The sequence below is a fragment of the Dipodomys merriami genome, unplaced genomic scaffold, assembly GCF_024711535.1.
Source record: "Dipodomys merriami isolate MVZ:Mamm:240054 unplaced genomic scaffold, mDipMer1.0.p SCAF_11, whole genome shotgun sequence".
Lineage (NCBI taxonomy): Eukaryota > Metazoa > Chordata > Mammalia > Rodentia > Heteromyidae > Dipodomys > Dipodomys merriami.
In genome coordinates, this window is record NW_027202382.1 from 49,632,809 (window position 1) to 49,648,884 (window position 16,076).

Below are 16,076 nucleotides of genomic sequence, written 5' to 3' on the forward strand. Positions count from 1 at the left end.
GAAGGGCCCCGGGCCAGGCCGCTGTCCCCCTGGTCTCCTGTGCCCCGGTTCCCAATGCCCCATCCTCAGATTGGAGGGCCTAAACCTGTCAGAGGCCTGTTTACAGAAACAAAGCCAGCTAGGTGGGGCCAGAATTCCCTGGAGAGCCGCCCGGGGGCTTGGCGCAGCCTGTCACCCTAGCTACACAGGAGGCTGAGATCTGAGGATCGCAGTTCAAAGCCTGACCCCGCAGGAAAGTCCTTAAGACTCTTATCTCCAATAAACCACTCAGGAAACCGAGCGCTTGCCTTGAGCTGAAGAGCTGAGGGACAGCGCCCAGGCCCAGAGTTCAAGCTCTACACCAACAACAAAAAAAAAGGATTTCCTGGAGCTTCACCACACAGGGCACCTCTGCTTCAAATTGATGTATATCACCTTCACAGTGCTTAGCAGCCCAGTTCAAACGATGGCCTCTATCATCTCTAGAGTTTTTAGAACTGGGTGAAAGTCCCTGTTAGCAATGAGCCCCTTCCCATAGCTTAGTCTCCTTCCCCTCTCCACAGCTTGGCACGCTCCCTTCCTAGGCAACACCAGGTTCACATCACATAGTAAAGGTAGTAAATCATCAGCCTCCAGCCCCCTTTACCTCAGGATGGCACTTCTCTGGGGTGGCTACCACCATAGAAGGCAACAAGAGCCCCTTAGAGTGATCTTCAGGCCTGGGCAGCTGTTTGGACAGCAGCCATAAATCCTAGTCCACCATGATGAAGCCCCTGACCCACATGTCCACACCAGGGTCTCCACCTCAGCCCCTTCTAGCCCCTCCTAGACCTCCTAGGTTATGTAGGTCACACCAAACAATAGCAGGTGCTTCTTCTCATTCTTCCCTTGTGAGGAGTCTTGCTGGCCCCCTTTCCTGGCAATAAACCTTTCTTTGTTCTCTGTACCTGGACATCTGTGTGGTTCTCAGGCCAAGTCTATTAATCTTAATTTGCTATCAGTCTCATCACCTATGAAAATGCCAGGTCGTCAGTGAGGAAAGGTGGTATCACACCCAGTATCCATATTTCATAACCACCAGTAAAGACAGAATAAGGCTCCCTGTGGCCTGCCCATAGACTCCAGACTGGGTTTCCCTACACATACCCTGGACTCTTGGACCCAGCCTGTTTCATGGTGCTCTCTGAGGGTTAGGAAACTGAGTCACAAGGGTATTACAATAAAGAGCAGAAAGGGAACACAATAGACCAGATAAACTTTAACGGAAAGTAGAAGAGACACACCACCACAGTGACCTGTGGACGAGAGTCAGGAGACACGGGGGTGGATGGACTTAGGGTCCTAGGTGGGTGCAGGGTCTTAGGTAACTGGAGGTTTCAGAACTTCAGATTCAGGTGCCTGCCGGTCTGGCTTGGGAACCTCTTCCCCACCTGTTTCCAGTATAAGCACTTATTGGATGAGGTGGGTTGGGGGAGTGGGCTTTTATATTCAGATTAAAATTGTGGGTTGCAGACTGGGCTGTATAGGTTCAGAAAGGGGGGGACAGTAACTGGGCTTAGCTGAAGGAGCAAACTTAAGAGAACTGAGCAAATTTGCATCAAAGGGGGAGTCTGGAAGAGCCTGTTCTGTGCTCCTTCCTGGAAGCCCCGCTGGGGAGGCTGTGAGGCCCGGGGAGGGGTGGAGGGGCAGCACCTCTCCTTCCGGGGTGGGGAAGGCCTCCCACAAAAGCTGAGCATAGGGTTCTTTAAGGCCACAGAGGCTGTGGGCCTGCAGCCTGCCCGGCGGTAATGCACCCTCCCGCCGGGACCTAGGCCACGGGTAAACAGAGCTCTCCTTGTGGAACTCCAACAGCTGCAGGCTGGAGAGGGCGGGCAGGTGTCCAATGTGAGGCCCGGCCTCGCTTCCTGGCTCCGCTAGCCTCCCCGTGGCCTCTGACCCCTCACAGTGGCACCTTTGGGGGAGGGGGCCTTCGATCCCTGGGCTCATGCCCGGGGGCAACAGTCTCCTGGGACTCCTCTCCAGGCACCTGAGGGTCAAGCGGGTGCCAAGTGCCCGCGGACACGGGGTGCACCGCGCAAGCTGTATTTTGTAACCCTGCGGTGCCACGCTAACCTCCACGCCCCAAGGCCCTACCCGAGGAAACGGGAGGCTTTCCCGGGAGGTGGGGTGGCTTGCCACCGGGTGAGGGTGCTGGGGACCCGGCCTGGCTCACGGGGAGAACTCCGGCCTCCTCCGCCGGCTGGTGCGCGCGCGCGTCGGTCGTGGGGCCGGACCCGGGCCGGGCGCTGCCCCGCGGCGCTCGGGTCACGGCCAGCGCCCGGCCCGGAGCCACCGTCCCGGCCCCTCCGCCGGCTTTTCTGACAACTCTACAGCTTGGCAGCGGTCCCGACCGACTCGGGGCGGCTGCGGGCACCGAGGGGCCCAGGGTGCTGGCGAAAGCGGGCAACGGGACCTGGGGCCGGAGGCAGAGGCCGGGGGGCGGAGGCCGGCGGGGACGGCGGGACGGCGGCGGAGGCCGGGGGCAGAGGCCGGGGGCCGAGGCCGGGGGCAGAGGCCGGGGACGGCGGCGGAGGCCGGGGACGGCGGCGGAGGCCGGGGGCAGAAGCCGGGGACGGCGGCGGAGGCCGGGGACGGCGGCGGAGGCCGGGGGCAGAAGCCGGGGACGGCGGCGGAGGCCGGGGACGGCGGCGGAGGCCGGGCCGCCCCCGGGCTCGGCTCGCGCTGACACTTTTCCCAGCGCGACGCCGGGCCGTTGGGGGTCCGGGCTGCCGGGCGAAGCCGGGGCCCCAGCCGCCATGAGGACGGGAGGTTTGGCCGGGCGCGGGCCGGCAGCTCGGGCCGAGGCCCGGCTCGGAGGGCGCGGCGCGGGCGGCCAGGCGTAAACGGACCGAGCCCCGCGCCGGCCCCGCCGTCTCCGGGCGGCTTCCCGCCCCGGGGCCGCGGCTCCTAGGCGACGGGCGCCCGGCCAACGCGTTTCCACAACACGGGGGCCGCGGGGGGCCGCGGGGGGCGGGGGCCGGGGCGACCACGCGCTCCCGGGCGCCTCCGGGCGGCCTCGGTTCCGAGGAGCCTGCAGTGACCAGGCGAGTCCCGCACCGCCCGCAGCCCCGCCGCCCCGACGGCGCCCAGGAAAACAAGCTCTCGCGGGGCTGACGAGCCCGAAGACGCGGCACCGAACCCGCGGCCCCCGCCCCCCCTCCGCGGCCCCCGCCCCGCTCCCCCCGCCCCGCGGCCCCCCCTCCGCGGCCCCCGCCCCGCCCTCGCGCGTCCTGCAGCGCTGCGGCGGTTACCAGGACGCCAGATCCGCGCGGCCAATAGCGCCCGCCAGTCGGCGTCTCCCGGGAGGCAGCCAATGAGAGAGCAAATCAATCATTTGAAAGATCCAATGGGCTAAGCGGCGCGGCGCCAGGGGCGGGGATCGTGATAGGGAGATCTGAGCCTGGTTTGACCAATAACAAGTGTAGTTGGTTGGAAGGCGGGCCCTAGAAGACTCGATTGATGGGCATTCGACCAATCAAACAAAGCGTCGTGTGGGCAACCCAATCCGGGGCTTGCGGAGGCGGGCCACGGCGGTATATAAGCGCCGGCGGAGCGTCGGTTGTAGCACTCTACGCGCCTGCTCCTCTGCCCCTGTCGCCTCTACAGCCTGCTCCGCCGACGCCATGAGGGAGATCGTGCACCTGCAGGCCGGGCAGTGCGGAAACCAGATTGGTGCCAAGGTGGGCGGCCGGGGACGCTGCGGGCTGGACCCCGGCGGGGCGGTTGGACCGACGGGACGGGCGAGGCTGGCGGCCGGGGAAGATGGCGGCGTTGGCCGGGCGCCGGCGCTCCGGCTCCCCGCATTGCGACTGGAGCGCTGGTTTGGGCCTGGGCGGGTGCGGGTCGCCGGAGCATGGCGCCGGGACTCGGGCGGGGAGGCTGGGGGAGGGAGGGCAGGCCCGCCGCGCCCATCCGGGGCGGGGCCGCCGGGCGCACCGGCCGCGGTGACTCAGCCCGCGCCCGCCGGGCCGCCCGCGCCCGCCCGCGCCCCTTGCAGTTCTGGGAGGTGATCAGCGACGAGCATGGCATCGACCCCACCGGCACGTACCACGGGGACAGCGATCTCCAGCTGGAGCGCATCAACGTGTACTACAACGAAGCCACCGGTGAGGCTCCGGCCCGACCCTCCCTCCGGCCTCCCCCCCTCCGGCCTCCCCCTTCCTCTTCCGGCCTCCCCCCCCTCCGGCCTCCCCCCCACCCTCCGGCCTCTTCTCCCTCCGGCCTTCCCCCTCCCTCGCGGCTCCCTCCCGCCGACTCTCCCTGCCCTCCGCAGGTGGCAAGTACGTGCCCCGCGCCGTCCTAGTGGACCTGGAGCCGGGCACCATGGACTCGGTGCGCTCGGGGCCCTTTGGGCAGATCTTCAGGCCGGACAACTTCGTTTTCGGTAGGCGCTGGGCGGGGTTTACTACTCCCGTTGGCTCAAAGGTCAAGGGGCTGCCCAAGGTCACAGCTCGTAAAATCCGGTAGGGGGTGGACGCCCTCCTGCGTCCTGAGTCACTCAATCTCCCGGTCGAAAGAGGCTTTAGGTGTGAGACCCAGCTGTCTCCCCACAGGCAAGGAGCGGATAGATGTAATCTCTTGGCAGTGTAGGCGGAGTTGGCCTGTTGGCCTTGGAAACTGGCAGGGCTGCCTGGGGAAAGGGGGGGCCTCGGCCTCGGGCAGGAAGGGCTTGTCCTGGCTTTGATCCCTGCTTTACCATTGGATAGGGCAGGCTGCTGTGGTCTCACGTTGGGGCTTTTAACTCTACTCTGGAGTGTTCTCGGCCAGTGTCCCAGGGACCTTTGTACAGATGTTGTGGGGGTGTGTGTATGTGCCCAGTGACCAGACATTCTCTCTATCCTAGGCCAGAGCGGTGCCGGGAACAACTGGGCCAAGGGGCATTACACGGAAGGAGCAGAGCTGGTTGACTCAGTGCTGGATGTTGTGAGGAAGGAGGCAGAGAGCTGTGATTGCCTCCAGGGTTTCCAGCTGACCCACTCCCTGGGTGGGGGGACCGGGTCTGGGATGGGTACCCTCCTCATCAGCAAGATCCGGGAGGAGTACCCAGACAGGATCATGAACACCTTCAGTGTGGTGCCCTCCCCCAAAGTGTCGGACACCGTGGTTGAGCCATACAATGCCACCCTCTCAGTCCACCAGCTTGTAGAAAACACCGATGAGACCTATTGCATTGATAATGAAGCCCTCTATGACATTTGCTTCCGCACCCTAAAGCTGACCACACCCACTTACGGTGATCTGAACCACTTGGTGTCTGCTACCATGAGTGGGGTCACGACCTGCCTTCGATTCCCTGGCCAGCTCAATGCTGACCTTCGGAAGCTGGCTGTGAACATGGTGCCCTTCCCCCGCCTGCACTTCTTCATGCCTGGTTTTGCCCCTCTGACCAGCCGCGGCAGCCAGCAGTACCGGGCTCTGACCGTGCCTGAGCTCACCCAGCAGATGTTTGATGCCAAGAACATGATGGCTGCCTGTGACCCCCGGCACGGCCGCTACCTCACCGTGGCTGCAGTGTTCAGGGGCCGCATGTCCATGAAGGAGGTGGATGAACAGATGCTTAACGTCCAGAACAAGAACAGCAGCTACTTTGTTGAGTGGATCCCCAACAACGTGAAGACAGCGGTCTGTGACATTCCACCTCGGGGGCTAAAAATGTCTGCCACCTTCATCGGCAACAGCACCGCCATCCAGGAGCTGTTCAAGCGCATCTCCGAGCAGTTCACAGCCATGTTCCGGCGCAAGGCCTTCCTGCACTGGTACACCGGCGAGGGCATGGACGAGATGGAGTTCACGGAGGCGGAGAGCAACATGAATGACCTGGTGTCCGAGTACCAGCAGTACCAGGACGCCACAGCCGAGGAGGAGGGCGAGTTTGAGGAGGAGGCAGAGGAGGAGGTAGCCTAGAGCTGGCTCAGCAGCTAACGCCAGGGAGCAATGTGAACTCTTTATTCACTCACAGCCTGTCTGCTAGCCCTGTCCACTGTGTTCTTGCTGTCCTGTCTTGACATCATGTGTTGTACAGACACCATTAAAGCATTTTCATAGTGTGTGGCTTTGTCGTTCCAGTTCCTTCTGATAGGCTTTCCGGGTGCTGTTGCCAAAGGTTAGTGCGTAGTTGTCCTGCATGGCTGCAAGGGGAACAAGATAGCTGCACGGTCCTGGGGTCGGCACGTGAAACCCCCACGCTGGGTACTGCAGCCTGAACGCTGGATTCTAGGGTTTGGGGTCTGCACCAGCCTGGAGTCTTCAGCTTATCTGGTAGTCCGTACCCTGAAGGCAGGTCTGGACTAGGGGTGGAGAGGATGTTCCCCCCCCATGCCACGGCAGGTCTGGCGTGTCCTCCTCAAGGCGATACTCACAAGGGATGAAGCCCATGTAGAAGGGAATCAGTCCCTGGCTTCTGTAGATGGTAGTGTTGGGCCAGTGGTTTCTGGGTAGCCTCTCACCCAGGCCACAGACTGGATTTCTGAAGAGGAACTGAAGGGATGACCAGTGTGAGAACTCCACCTTCCCCTCATTACCCCAAGCAAAGTGGTGAGCCCGAGAGAGTGGACTTGACCTCCAGCTAAATAGAGCCGGGGCCCCAGACCTGTGGGCTTTCCTTGAGAGGCTTGGCCTCAGAAGCATGCCGGGGAGGGGGGCAAGGGGGCGATGCTCTCCTACCTGGTTCTTATCAAACTCGTCCATAGCCTGTGTGACTCCATCGCGGTAATTTGTCCCCATCACCCAGGCAAAGCGGGGGACGAAGCCAGCATACCCTGGGGGTGGGCAGATGTCAGGGACCCTCCCGGGTTTCTGGCGTGGGAAACTTGTCCAGTTCTTTTGCTTTCCCTAATTGGTCACTGCCTCTTGGGGCTAAAGGGGACGAGGGGATCTCCTCCTGGGAGAAACTGGACTCAGAAACAGCTGTGAGGCAGGAGAGGTTTAGGAGCCTTTCGGGAGTCCCTGAGCCTGTGGGGAGTGGCCTGGCTACCAGCACTCACCAGAGATGGCCTTTCGCTGGATCAGGTTGGAGTGGTCCAGCTGGGGCAATCGCTGGAACCTCCCCACGTCCAGTGTCTCCTGCTGGGGGGGTGGGCGCTCCTCCCTCCCACCGTGGCACAGCTGGAAGGGAGGGGCAAGTCACCGCCCAGCTCCCCCCTGGGTCTCGGCAAGGTGAGGCCCAGTGGCTTTGCATCTCCCGTTACCTGGTACCGCCCTGGGCTTTCGTGGACAGGGACAGGGCTCTTCCAGGCCTCTTCGCCGTACGCCAGCCTCAGGCCGGGGTGTCCCAGGTCTCCAGAGTCTCCCTTCCTGACTGGCGGGCAGGGTGGGTAGGGAGGGTAGGGCATGAAGCCTGCAGGCCTCGGAGCCTGTGTAGGTATGTCCTCCGCCCCTGGTTGTCCCTGGGTTTCTGCCTGCTGGGCTGGGAGCTGCTCCAGGGCCTCTAAGTTCCTGTAGGGCTTTGGACCTGTTCAGACAGGGCACTCAGTGAGCCGTGAGCATGCGGAGTGGAAGGTGAGGCCAGGAGGGGGCAGGGCCGGAGGCTGTCCTTTACCGGAGTACTGGGGGACGTAGGGCTCGTTGAGGTCCCGGCAGGGGACCCAGGGGGCCTTGGGCTTGCTGACGTCCTCGATGAACTTGGGCTTGGACATGGGGGACAGTATGGAGCAGGGGCTCTTCTGCACACTGGGGTCTGTGAGGAGCTGTGCTGTGGTGCGGCCATAGGTGTTGCCCACCTGGTATCGCAATTGAGGGTAGAAGCCGGCATAGCTGTGGAGAGAAGGCAGGGGCAGCACCAGGGCTGGACAAGGGCTGCCAGCAGGCCGCCAGCTCAGCCTGCCTGACACTCAGTGGGATTGTGGGGGGACACTGACTCAGCTCACCCGTGATACGCCTCACCGTCCTCACCACCATCCGACGGTCCTTCACCCTCCCTCAAATGACAAAGTAAATGGACAGCCCTGCTCTGCTTCTGGAAGCAAGGGCCTGGGGCTGGCCAAGGGGCTGACCAGGTGTGGTTCAGGGCTCACGCAGCAGGAAGGTGTGTTTTGGGACTTGGCTGGGTCTTCTGCTACCCAGAAGGCCAGTGGCCACTCTACCATGCCAGTTTTTTTTTTTTTTGTCGGTCGTGGGGCTTGAACTCTGGGCCTGGGCGCTGTCCCTCAGTTCTTCAGCTCAAGGCGAGCGCTCTACCACTTGAGCTACAGCGCCACTTCCGGTTTTCTGGTGGTTTATTGGAAATAGGAGTCTCACGGTCTCTCCTGCCCGGGCTGGCTTTGAACCGCGATCCTCAGATCTCAGCCTCCTGAGTAGCTAGGATTACAGGCGTGAGCCACCAGCGCCCGGCATTCTACCATGCCAGTTTTGAGAGAGGGAGGGTAGGCTAAACTTGGAAGGTAAGTGGGTCTTTCGACTACTTGTGTGTGTGTGTCTGTGTATGTCTGTGTGTGCACGCGTTCGGTGCTACTGTGGGCCTGCAATCACAGAGGTTTTATTTTCTTCTTAGGAGCCATTCTTCTGCCTCAGCTTCCAAACTAGTTAAACTACAGACGTGCATTAACATGCCTGGTCAAGTTGGTGTGTGCGATGCAGAGGAGCAAACCCAGGCCCTCAAGTAGGCAAGTAAGTGTGGTACCACTGATCCACATCTGGCCTGGGTTTTCTTTATAATAATTGCCAGAATTTACCAGTTCAAGGCCAGTCTGAACTGGCAAAACAGTTTTCAAGACTCCCATCAAGCTAGACTCCAGTGGCTCATGGCCCAAAGCTCAGGGAGAGCTGGGAACATGGCTCAGTGGTAGAGTGCTTGCCTTGCATGCATGAGGCCCTGGATTTGATTCCTCCACATCACATAAGCAGAAAAAGCCAGAAGTGGCGCTGTGGCTCAAGTGGTAGAGCGTTCACCTTGAGCTGAAGAGCTGAGGGACAGCACCCAGGCCCTGAGTTCAAGCCCCACGACCACCACCAACAACAAAATATGTATATAGATGTATATAAAGTTATATGTGTATATAAATGTGTATAAAGTTTTAAGTGAAGAAGGATTCTTAGTGAGGCAGCCTAAATCATTCTCTGTGGAGGAGTGCTGGGCTTTACTTAGCCAATGAGTACCAGTTGTGTGGCTGCCTGTTTTGCTTGTGATGGACATGCTGGCCACTTGTGTCCATTAGAACCCAGCAGGGAGGGTGTGAGGCCCAGACCTCCTTCTGTAGCCTTCTCCTCAGAACTTTCCTGTGGTCAAGTTTCCCATCCTAGGACCTCAGTCCCAGCTGCACTGAGTGGCGACCCTTGCCTGCAGCCTCTTTAGCACTGGCCCTTGGCCTTCGAGTCCATGTGAGAGTCCACTTCTGCTGTCCACCCTGCATTCCTACCCCAGCCTTCTTGCAGGTCTGGCTCTTACCCGGGGATGTAGTGAGGTTCTGGTGTGAAGAGGTTATGCTTCTGAGTCGCGGTCATTTGCCAAGAATACGGCCTAGCTAACTCAGCCCCTTCTGTGTCCAGTGGCCTGCCCAGAGGAGTCTTGTTGCCTGGAAACCATTGTGAAGGGGCCAGAATTGTGGGCCAGCCACTTGTCCCATTCTGTGAGTGCCCCCACGCCACAGGGGCCACCCAGGACCAGACTGGGGCCCGGCTAGGAAGGTGTTCAGGCAAGGCAGTGGGCCCACTCCAGAGAGCCAAAACCACAGACTGGGGAAGAGTCACTATCCCCAGAGGCCAGGACCCAGCTGAGGTTCAGCCTCTCCCCGCCTCCCCCAACCCCCAGGTTGACAGTCTGTTCCACCTTGTCTCCCTGCAGAGGAAGGTCAGTGCCGTGTCTGGGGTCCACCCCAGTGCTGAGTCTGGGGGTCCTGAACAGAGGGCTAGGTCGACTTTCCAACAAGAGCAAGTTATTGTTTCCTATATTAAATCCTAATTTTGCTTTTCGTTGCAGGAAGAGCTTTCTAACCACAAAAATGAAAGAAAAAAATTATCAAGGAAACAGTTGGGTTTTTTTTTTTTTTTGTTTTTTTGTTTTTTGTTTTTGGGTCCAATTGTGGGGCCTGAACTCTGGGCCTGGGCGCTGTCCCTCAGCTCTTCAGCTCAAGGCTAGCGCTCTACCACTTGAGTCACAGCGCCATTTCCGGGTTTTTTCTTTTTTGCTTATGTGGTGCTGAGGAATCCAACCCAGGGCCTCAGGCATGCAAGGCAAGCGTTCTACCACTGAGCCACCTTCCCAGCCCCACAGTTGGATTTTATACTATGTGAAAACAAAGCAATACAACAACAAACAACAGTACTAAAGCTGAACACCAATGGCTGGTACCTGTAATCCTAGCTGCTTAGGAGGCTGAGATCTGAGGATAGCAGCTGGAAGCCAGCCTGAGCAGGAAAGTCTGTGAGACACTTTTGTTTTTTGGTCGGTTGCGAGTCCTGAACTCTGGGCCTGGGCGCTGTCCCTCAGCTCTTTGGCTCAAGGCTAGCGCTCTACCGCTTTGAGCCACAGTGCCACTTCTTTTTTGTTTTGTTTTTTTGTTTTGTTTTGTTTTTCCTAGTAGTTAATTGGAGATTAGAAACATACAGACTTTCCTGCCCAGGCTGGCTTTGAACTGTGATCCTCAGATCTTAGCCTCCTGAGTGGCTAGGATCACAGGCGTGAACCAATAGTGACCAGCGGTGAGGCTCTTATCTCCAATTAAGCTCCACAAAGGCTGAAAGTGGAGCTGTGGCTCTAGTGGTAGAACGCTAGCCTTGAGCAAAAAAGCTCAGGGACAATGTCCAGGCATTGAGTTCAAGCCCCAGGACCAGAACACACATGTACATGAAAAACTGATACCAAAGCAAACTACAAACTGGAAAAACTCAACAAGTGTTACAAATAGATAATGTTATCATGAAACCAAGCATAAAAAATTAACCACCCAATATTAAAGTGAAAATGGTAACATCTTAAGAAAAAAAACCCGTGGTCAATAAACACATACAGGTAAGGTCTAACCTGAGTCAAATAAGTGCTGGTCAAATTCTGATAATAGTCTGGGGGTAGCAACCACACCTACAATCCCCTCACTGGGGAGGTTGCTGCAGGACGACCTTGAGGTTTTCGGCCTGCCTGGGCTACACAGCCAGACCCTGCATCAAAATAAAGTAGTCAATACATACATAAATGCATAATACTATAATCTTTTCTTTAAAAGGAAATGTTGTTACCTGGGTGCCAGGAGCTCACACCTGTAATCCTAGATACTCAAGAGGCTGAGATCTGAGGATTGCAGTTTGAAGACAGCCTGGGGCAAGAAAGTCTGTGAGACTCTAATTAACCACCAAAAAGGTGGAAGTGGAGGTGCTGCTTAAGTGTTAAAGCACCATCCTTGAGCACAGCTCAGCGACCGAGCTCAGCCAGAGTGCTTGCCCCAGGAGCAGCACGCACACATGAACACACACACACAAATATGCTGGTAACAGCAATTACTAATATGCAGTGCTGGGGTGCCTGGAGCACAGTCTATTAATACAGATCAAGTCCCAACAAGACAGGCTTCACCCTCCGAGTCTACATTCAAGAAGTTCCTTGACATGCAGCCAGAGATGCCTGTTCAGGGCCCTGGGCCACAGTGCTGTTTGTCACAGGAGGGACAGAGCTTACCTCCCTGGCAATGAGGCCTTCCATACCAGTCAGATTTCCACTATCAGCAATGAGGTTCTCAGAGAACGTCACACCACCCGAGGTGGGGGGAACCACTCACCCGAATCAGACATGTTTTCTCACATGTCTTTCATCTGTCCCCATCCAGAGGGCGTCACTGTGCCAGCCAGGGCTGGGCAGGAGGGACCCAGAGAGGAAGAGACTGTCGAGGTAGAGGCTCTGTGGGTAAGGTGTTCACGACCAGGCCCTGCCTGGGAGTATGGGGCTAAGTTCAGGGCTGGGGTTACTAGCCCAGCCTGAACCTAGGGTCCCTCTGCAAGGGTCTTGGTGCCCAGTGGGCTTCGTGTTTCCTCATGCACGTTATCCCCTTGTGCCTTGGCCAGGCAGTTCGGTCCATCTGCAACACATCCTGGCCTCCTAGCCTCTATGTCCCGGGCAGGGGACAGGTCCTCATACCTAGCCTGCCTGGGAGGGCCACGGCTCAGGAAGCAGGCCTGAGCTGGACAGCTCTCCTTCCCCCGCCCTTGCTCCCCCCCCCCCTCGCCTTCTCGACTCTCCCTGCACACCTGGGTATCCTAGAGAACGTGACAAGGCTGGCGGGGTCCTGCAACCTTCCCTCAGACCTGCTGGGGAGCACGTGAGCCCCCAGCAGAACCCATAGTCTAGAAGACAGAAGGGAGACGGTTAGGGAGAATGGGAAGCTGGGTCATCCAGTTCCTGCATGAGCTATGGATCCTCTTGGCCAAGGCTGACCAGAGCGACCCACCCAGCAGGTGGGGGAGGGGCCAGCCCCTTCTGGGCTGGACAATGGTCCTTCCCTAGGGAGCTCCCAGCAACCAAGGGCGTGGGGCTGGGGTCAGCAGTGAGGTCACAAAGCCCCATAGTACCCTCAGAAAGAGAACTAAGTTAGGATGGATTTTGACCAGAAGTCTGTGAAGTTTTTGGCTAATTTTTACATCAATGATGGCAAACACTGGACCCATGGTCCCCTGAGGCAGATCCCCCCTCCTCCCTCAGAGTAATTCCAGAGGGCAGCGCAGGTGGGCGGGGGTCGGTCGCAGGGGCTGGTGGGCCAGGTGAGCCTTGGCTTCTGCCTCTTTTTTTTTGTTTTTTGGGGGTCCGGTCGTGGGGCCTGAACTCTGGGCCTGGGCGCTGTCCCTCAGCTCTTCAGCTCAAGGCTAGCGCTCTACCACTTGAGCCACAGTGCCACTTCCGGCCTTTTTTTTTTCTGCTTATGTGGTGCTGAGGAATCGAACCCAGGGCCTCAGGCATGCAAGGCAAGCACTCTACCACTGAGCCACCTTCCCAGCCCTGGCTTCTGCCTCTTGCAGGCCGGAAGCTGCGGTGCTGCGGTGGGACAGGGACCAGGACGAGCCTGCAATGTTGCTTCCGAAGACCAAGAAGGCCCGGAAGGCCCCGGCCTGCCCCAAGCTCCCAGTGTGTCCAATGCAGGAGTGCCACCCCGTCTGTACTAGGACCCTGCCCAAGTATCAAGTATGCCCCCCTGAGGAGTGCTGGTCTGTCTATTCTGGGGCCCTGAAGGAGCTGTGTGAGTGGGGGTCCTGGCCACTCTGGGGAGAGACAGTGGGGAGCGGCCTGCCCAGAGGAGCCTGGGTCCCATGCTCGCTTCCTGGTGTCAGTGCTGGAGCAACGCCCGCCCATCCTGATCGATCTGGACATCCCTGGCCCCACCAAGTACGAAGTTCCAGATGCTTCTGTGCGCGAGTCCTCCCCGCATCCCCGCTACACCTTCGGCCTCAAGTACCCCAGCCGAGGTGTGTGTCCCCTTCCCAGGCCCCAGGCTTGCCCCCTCCAGTGGGTGGGGGACCCCTCCCACACCCTCCCCGTTTGCCACAGAGGGCGGCGGCCGCAGAGCGTGGCAAACCTCCTGGCTCCAGAGTGAAAGCCCTTTCACTCAGAAGGTTGACTTCAACAGAGAGCAAAAGGTAGGGGCCAGACAAGGGGGTGGGGAAGGGGCCACAGAGCAGGGGAGGGGAGCAGAGGACAGGACGGGGTCAGGTGTAGGAGGGAGGGGTTGGGGACCAGGAAGGGAAGAACAGGGCCTGATGTCTTGCGTGTGTGTGTGTGTGTGTGTGTGTGTGTGTGTGTGTGTGTTCTGGCACTGGGTGAGCAGGGTAACGCAATACCCCCTCTGCTTCCTCACAGTGGCCATCACCTGCCCAGTACCTGCCAGTTACCTGGCCTGCCTTCCCCGCCTTCAGCTTTGGAGGCTCTGCTGCCAAGGCGCCTGTGAACCAGTCCCGTCCTGGGTGGACGCGGGGCAGGCGTCCTCGTGCCCACCCCCCCCTCCAGGACCCTCCACAGCCCCCTGGGGAGAAGCGCCCTAGCCCCAACACCTATGATGTCCTTCCGGGGTTCCGCCTGCAGAGCCAGCGCTCACCAGCCTTTTCCATGAGCCGCTCACCGGGGAGTACCTCCTGGATCAACTTCTGTAAGGAGGCCTGGGGGGCCGGGGGGAGGCAGGTGGATGGGGCAGGCCAGGGTGGGATCTCAGCCCTTTCTCTCTGCAGCCCCGACTCCTGGCCCTGCTACTTACTATGTGGAAGACTGCTACAACTCCCGCTTCCCCTCTACTCCGGGCGTGGTCATACAGGGCGTGCGTAGACCCAAGCGCCATGACACAGGCCCCTTCTGTACACTCTAGACCCCCAGCCAGTCAGAGTGGAGGGCTGGCTTCCCTGGGGCTTTCTTAGTCCTTCTTCTGGAACTTGGCGCCCCTCCCCCCATCTGGCCACCAGACTTTCTGGGGACCCCTGATTTACCCTCCCTGCCCACCGATCCTTCTGTGGGTGTGGATAGGGGATCCCAGCTCAGAACCCCCATCTGCCTACCCCCTTGCTATAATACAGAGATGCAGTTGATTCTTGTGAATTCTGTAGTGTTTGGCTGCCCATCTCCCGCCTGGTGTGCTGTGGCCTGCTGTATCTCTAAGTTCTGGGCTTCCCTGTCCTACCCTGTATGCTCTCTTCTCTAGTATGGTTGGGATGGCAACCCGGAGCTGACCCTGAGCTTCCTGTTCTGGGACGGGAAGGGCCCTGTGGGGACCCCCCCCCCCATGCCAGACTCCCCAGACTGATATCTGAGGTAGGCTTCTTGAGCCAGTCACTAGGACGGCCCAGGACCTCGATGATCCAGCTGGGTTTGGCTGCTGGAGAACCCTGCTCAAGGCTGTGCAGGCCAAAGCACAGCCAATAACAATTCCAGGCCTCCACTCATTGGCTGGAGCAGCAGACTGGTTGTTGGCTCCTCTGGGCCTGGCCTGACCTCCTGCTCAGACTCATCTAGAACTAGTGATGTCAGTTTCTCCTGTTCCCCTCCAGCTCCTTCCTCCCACATCTGGACCTGGAGCAGAGCTTAGCCTCATCAAGGTGATGCCCCACCTGCAGCCCCGGGCTGGCAGAGTGAAAACCCCAGACTGAAAATGAGTGTTCTCTGGCCTCACCAGCTCGAGGGTGAGGGCCAGTGCCCTGGGGATATTGCTTCTGTATCTTGTGCTAACTAGACCAGCCAGCAGGAACAGAAATGAGAGCTGTGGTAGCCCTGGCTTCGGGAGGGAGGTCTTCCTGGAGAAGGCAACCACAGAGGAACTTTATTTTGTGCCAGTTGTAGGGCCTGAACTCTGGGTCTAGGCACTGTCCCTGAGCTCTTCTTGAGGATAGAACTCTACCATTTTGAGCTACAGCACCACTTTCTAGTGGTTCATTGGAGTTAAGGGTCTCATGGACTTTCCTGCCCAGGCTGGCTTTGATCCATGATCCTCAGATCTCAGCTTCTGGAGTAGCTGCGATGACGGGTGAGCCACCAGAGCCGGCTGACAGGGAGACACGTAAGGATGGGCATGGAGGGAATCCTCACACCAAGAGGCGGACATCGGAGGACCCCAGTGAGCCCAGGCAGGAAATTCCGTGAGGCTCTGACGCCCACTTAACCACCCGAAAGCTGGACCAAGTGGCGCCGCGCTGGCCTTGAGCTGAAGAGCTCAGGGACCGCGCCCAGGCCCCGAGTTCAAGACCCACGACCCACCAAAAAGAAAGAAAAGAAAGCGAGAGAAAACCTCAGGCAAAGGCGGCTGGGGAAGAGGTGCGGAACGCGGCGTGGGGAGGTCTGCGGGCCGAGCAGCGGGTCCGGGGCCTGCGCTTCCCGCACCGCCGCGGAAGGGCGCCGCGGGACCCGGGGCGCGGTCGGGGTGGTGAGAATGGGAAACCGTGCGTGGGAGCAGCGTCTGTCCACTGGCCACTGACCCCACGGGGCGCGGGGCCCGGGGCCCGGGCCTGAGCTGCGGTAACCGGCGGGGGTGGCGCCGCCTTGAGGGGCGTCTTCCGGCCCGGGCCCCGCCGCGCCCCGCCGCGCCCCGCCGCGCCCCGCCCGGGCGCCACCCGCCTCCAGCCTCTCCAGAGCAACTCCGGCCCCGCCCCCGGGCCTCCTCGGGCCC

At 59.6% G+C, this 16,076-nt stretch overlaps 3 protein-coding genes across 7 annotated transcripts; 2 read left to right on the forward strand and 1 right to left on the reverse strand.

Annotated features, from left to right (window-relative positions):
- The first annotated feature begins 3,536 nt into the window (after window positions 1-3,536).
- Tubb4b (tubulin beta 4B class IVb) lies at window positions 3,537-6,065 on the forward strand. The gene is made up of 4 exons (XM_070015162.1): window positions 3,537-3,698; window positions 4,016-4,124; window positions 4,292-4,402; window positions 4,862-6,065. The coding sequence occupies exons 1-4, from the start codon at window positions 3,642-3,644 to the stop codon at window positions 5,920-5,922; spliced, it is 1,338 nt and encodes a 445-aa protein (XP_069871263.1). The 5' UTR covers window positions 3,537-3,641; the 3' UTR covers window positions 5,923-6,065.
- Window positions 5,950-12,411, reverse strand: Cimip2a (ciliary microtubule inner protein 2A). Of its 4 annotated transcripts, XM_070015159.1 has the most exons (11): window positions 12,190-12,411; window positions 11,724-11,874; window positions 10,976-11,109; window positions 9,782-9,941; window positions 9,401-9,527; window positions 7,556-7,770; window positions 7,206-7,468; window positions 7,002-7,122; window positions 6,682-6,776; window positions 6,378-6,495; window positions 5,950-6,146 (listed from the first exon to the last, which is right to left on the reverse strand). In XM_070015159.1, the coding sequence occupies exons 5-11, from the start codon at window positions 9,454-9,456 to the stop codon at window positions 6,058-6,060; spliced, it is 957 nt and encodes a 318-aa protein (XP_069871260.1). In that variant the 5' UTR covers window positions 9,457-9,527; window positions 9,782-9,941; window positions 10,976-11,109; window positions 11,724-11,874; window positions 12,190-12,411; the 3' UTR covers window positions 5,950-6,057. The 4 variants fall into 4 exon arrangements, with proteins under 4 accessions (XP_069871260.1, XP_069871262.1, XP_069871261.1 ...); XM_070015161.1 differs by lacking the exon at window positions 9,782-9,941 and having other exon boundaries at window positions 11,724-11,825; XM_070015160.1 differs by lacking the exon at window positions 9,782-9,941 and having other exon boundaries at window positions 11,724-11,870.
- Window positions 12,412-12,524: 113 nt separating this feature from the next.
- On the forward strand, window positions 12,525-14,510 carry Stpg3 (sperm-tail PG-rich repeat containing 3). Of its 2 annotated transcripts, none has more exons than XM_070007038.1 (6): window positions 12,525-12,641; window positions 12,955-13,172; window positions 13,264-13,398; window positions 13,481-13,569; window positions 13,790-14,075; window positions 14,155-14,510. In XM_070007038.1, the coding sequence occupies exons 1-6, from the start codon at window positions 12,535-12,537 to the stop codon at window positions 14,286-14,288; spliced, it is 969 nt and encodes a 322-aa protein (XP_069863139.1). In that variant the 5' UTR covers window positions 12,525-12,534; the 3' UTR covers window positions 14,289-14,510. The 2 variants fall into 2 exon arrangements, with proteins under 2 accessions (XP_069863139.1, XP_069863148.1); XM_070007047.1 differs by having other exon boundaries at window positions 12,575-12,663.
- The last annotated feature ends 1,566 nt before the right edge of the window (window positions 14,511-16,076 follow it).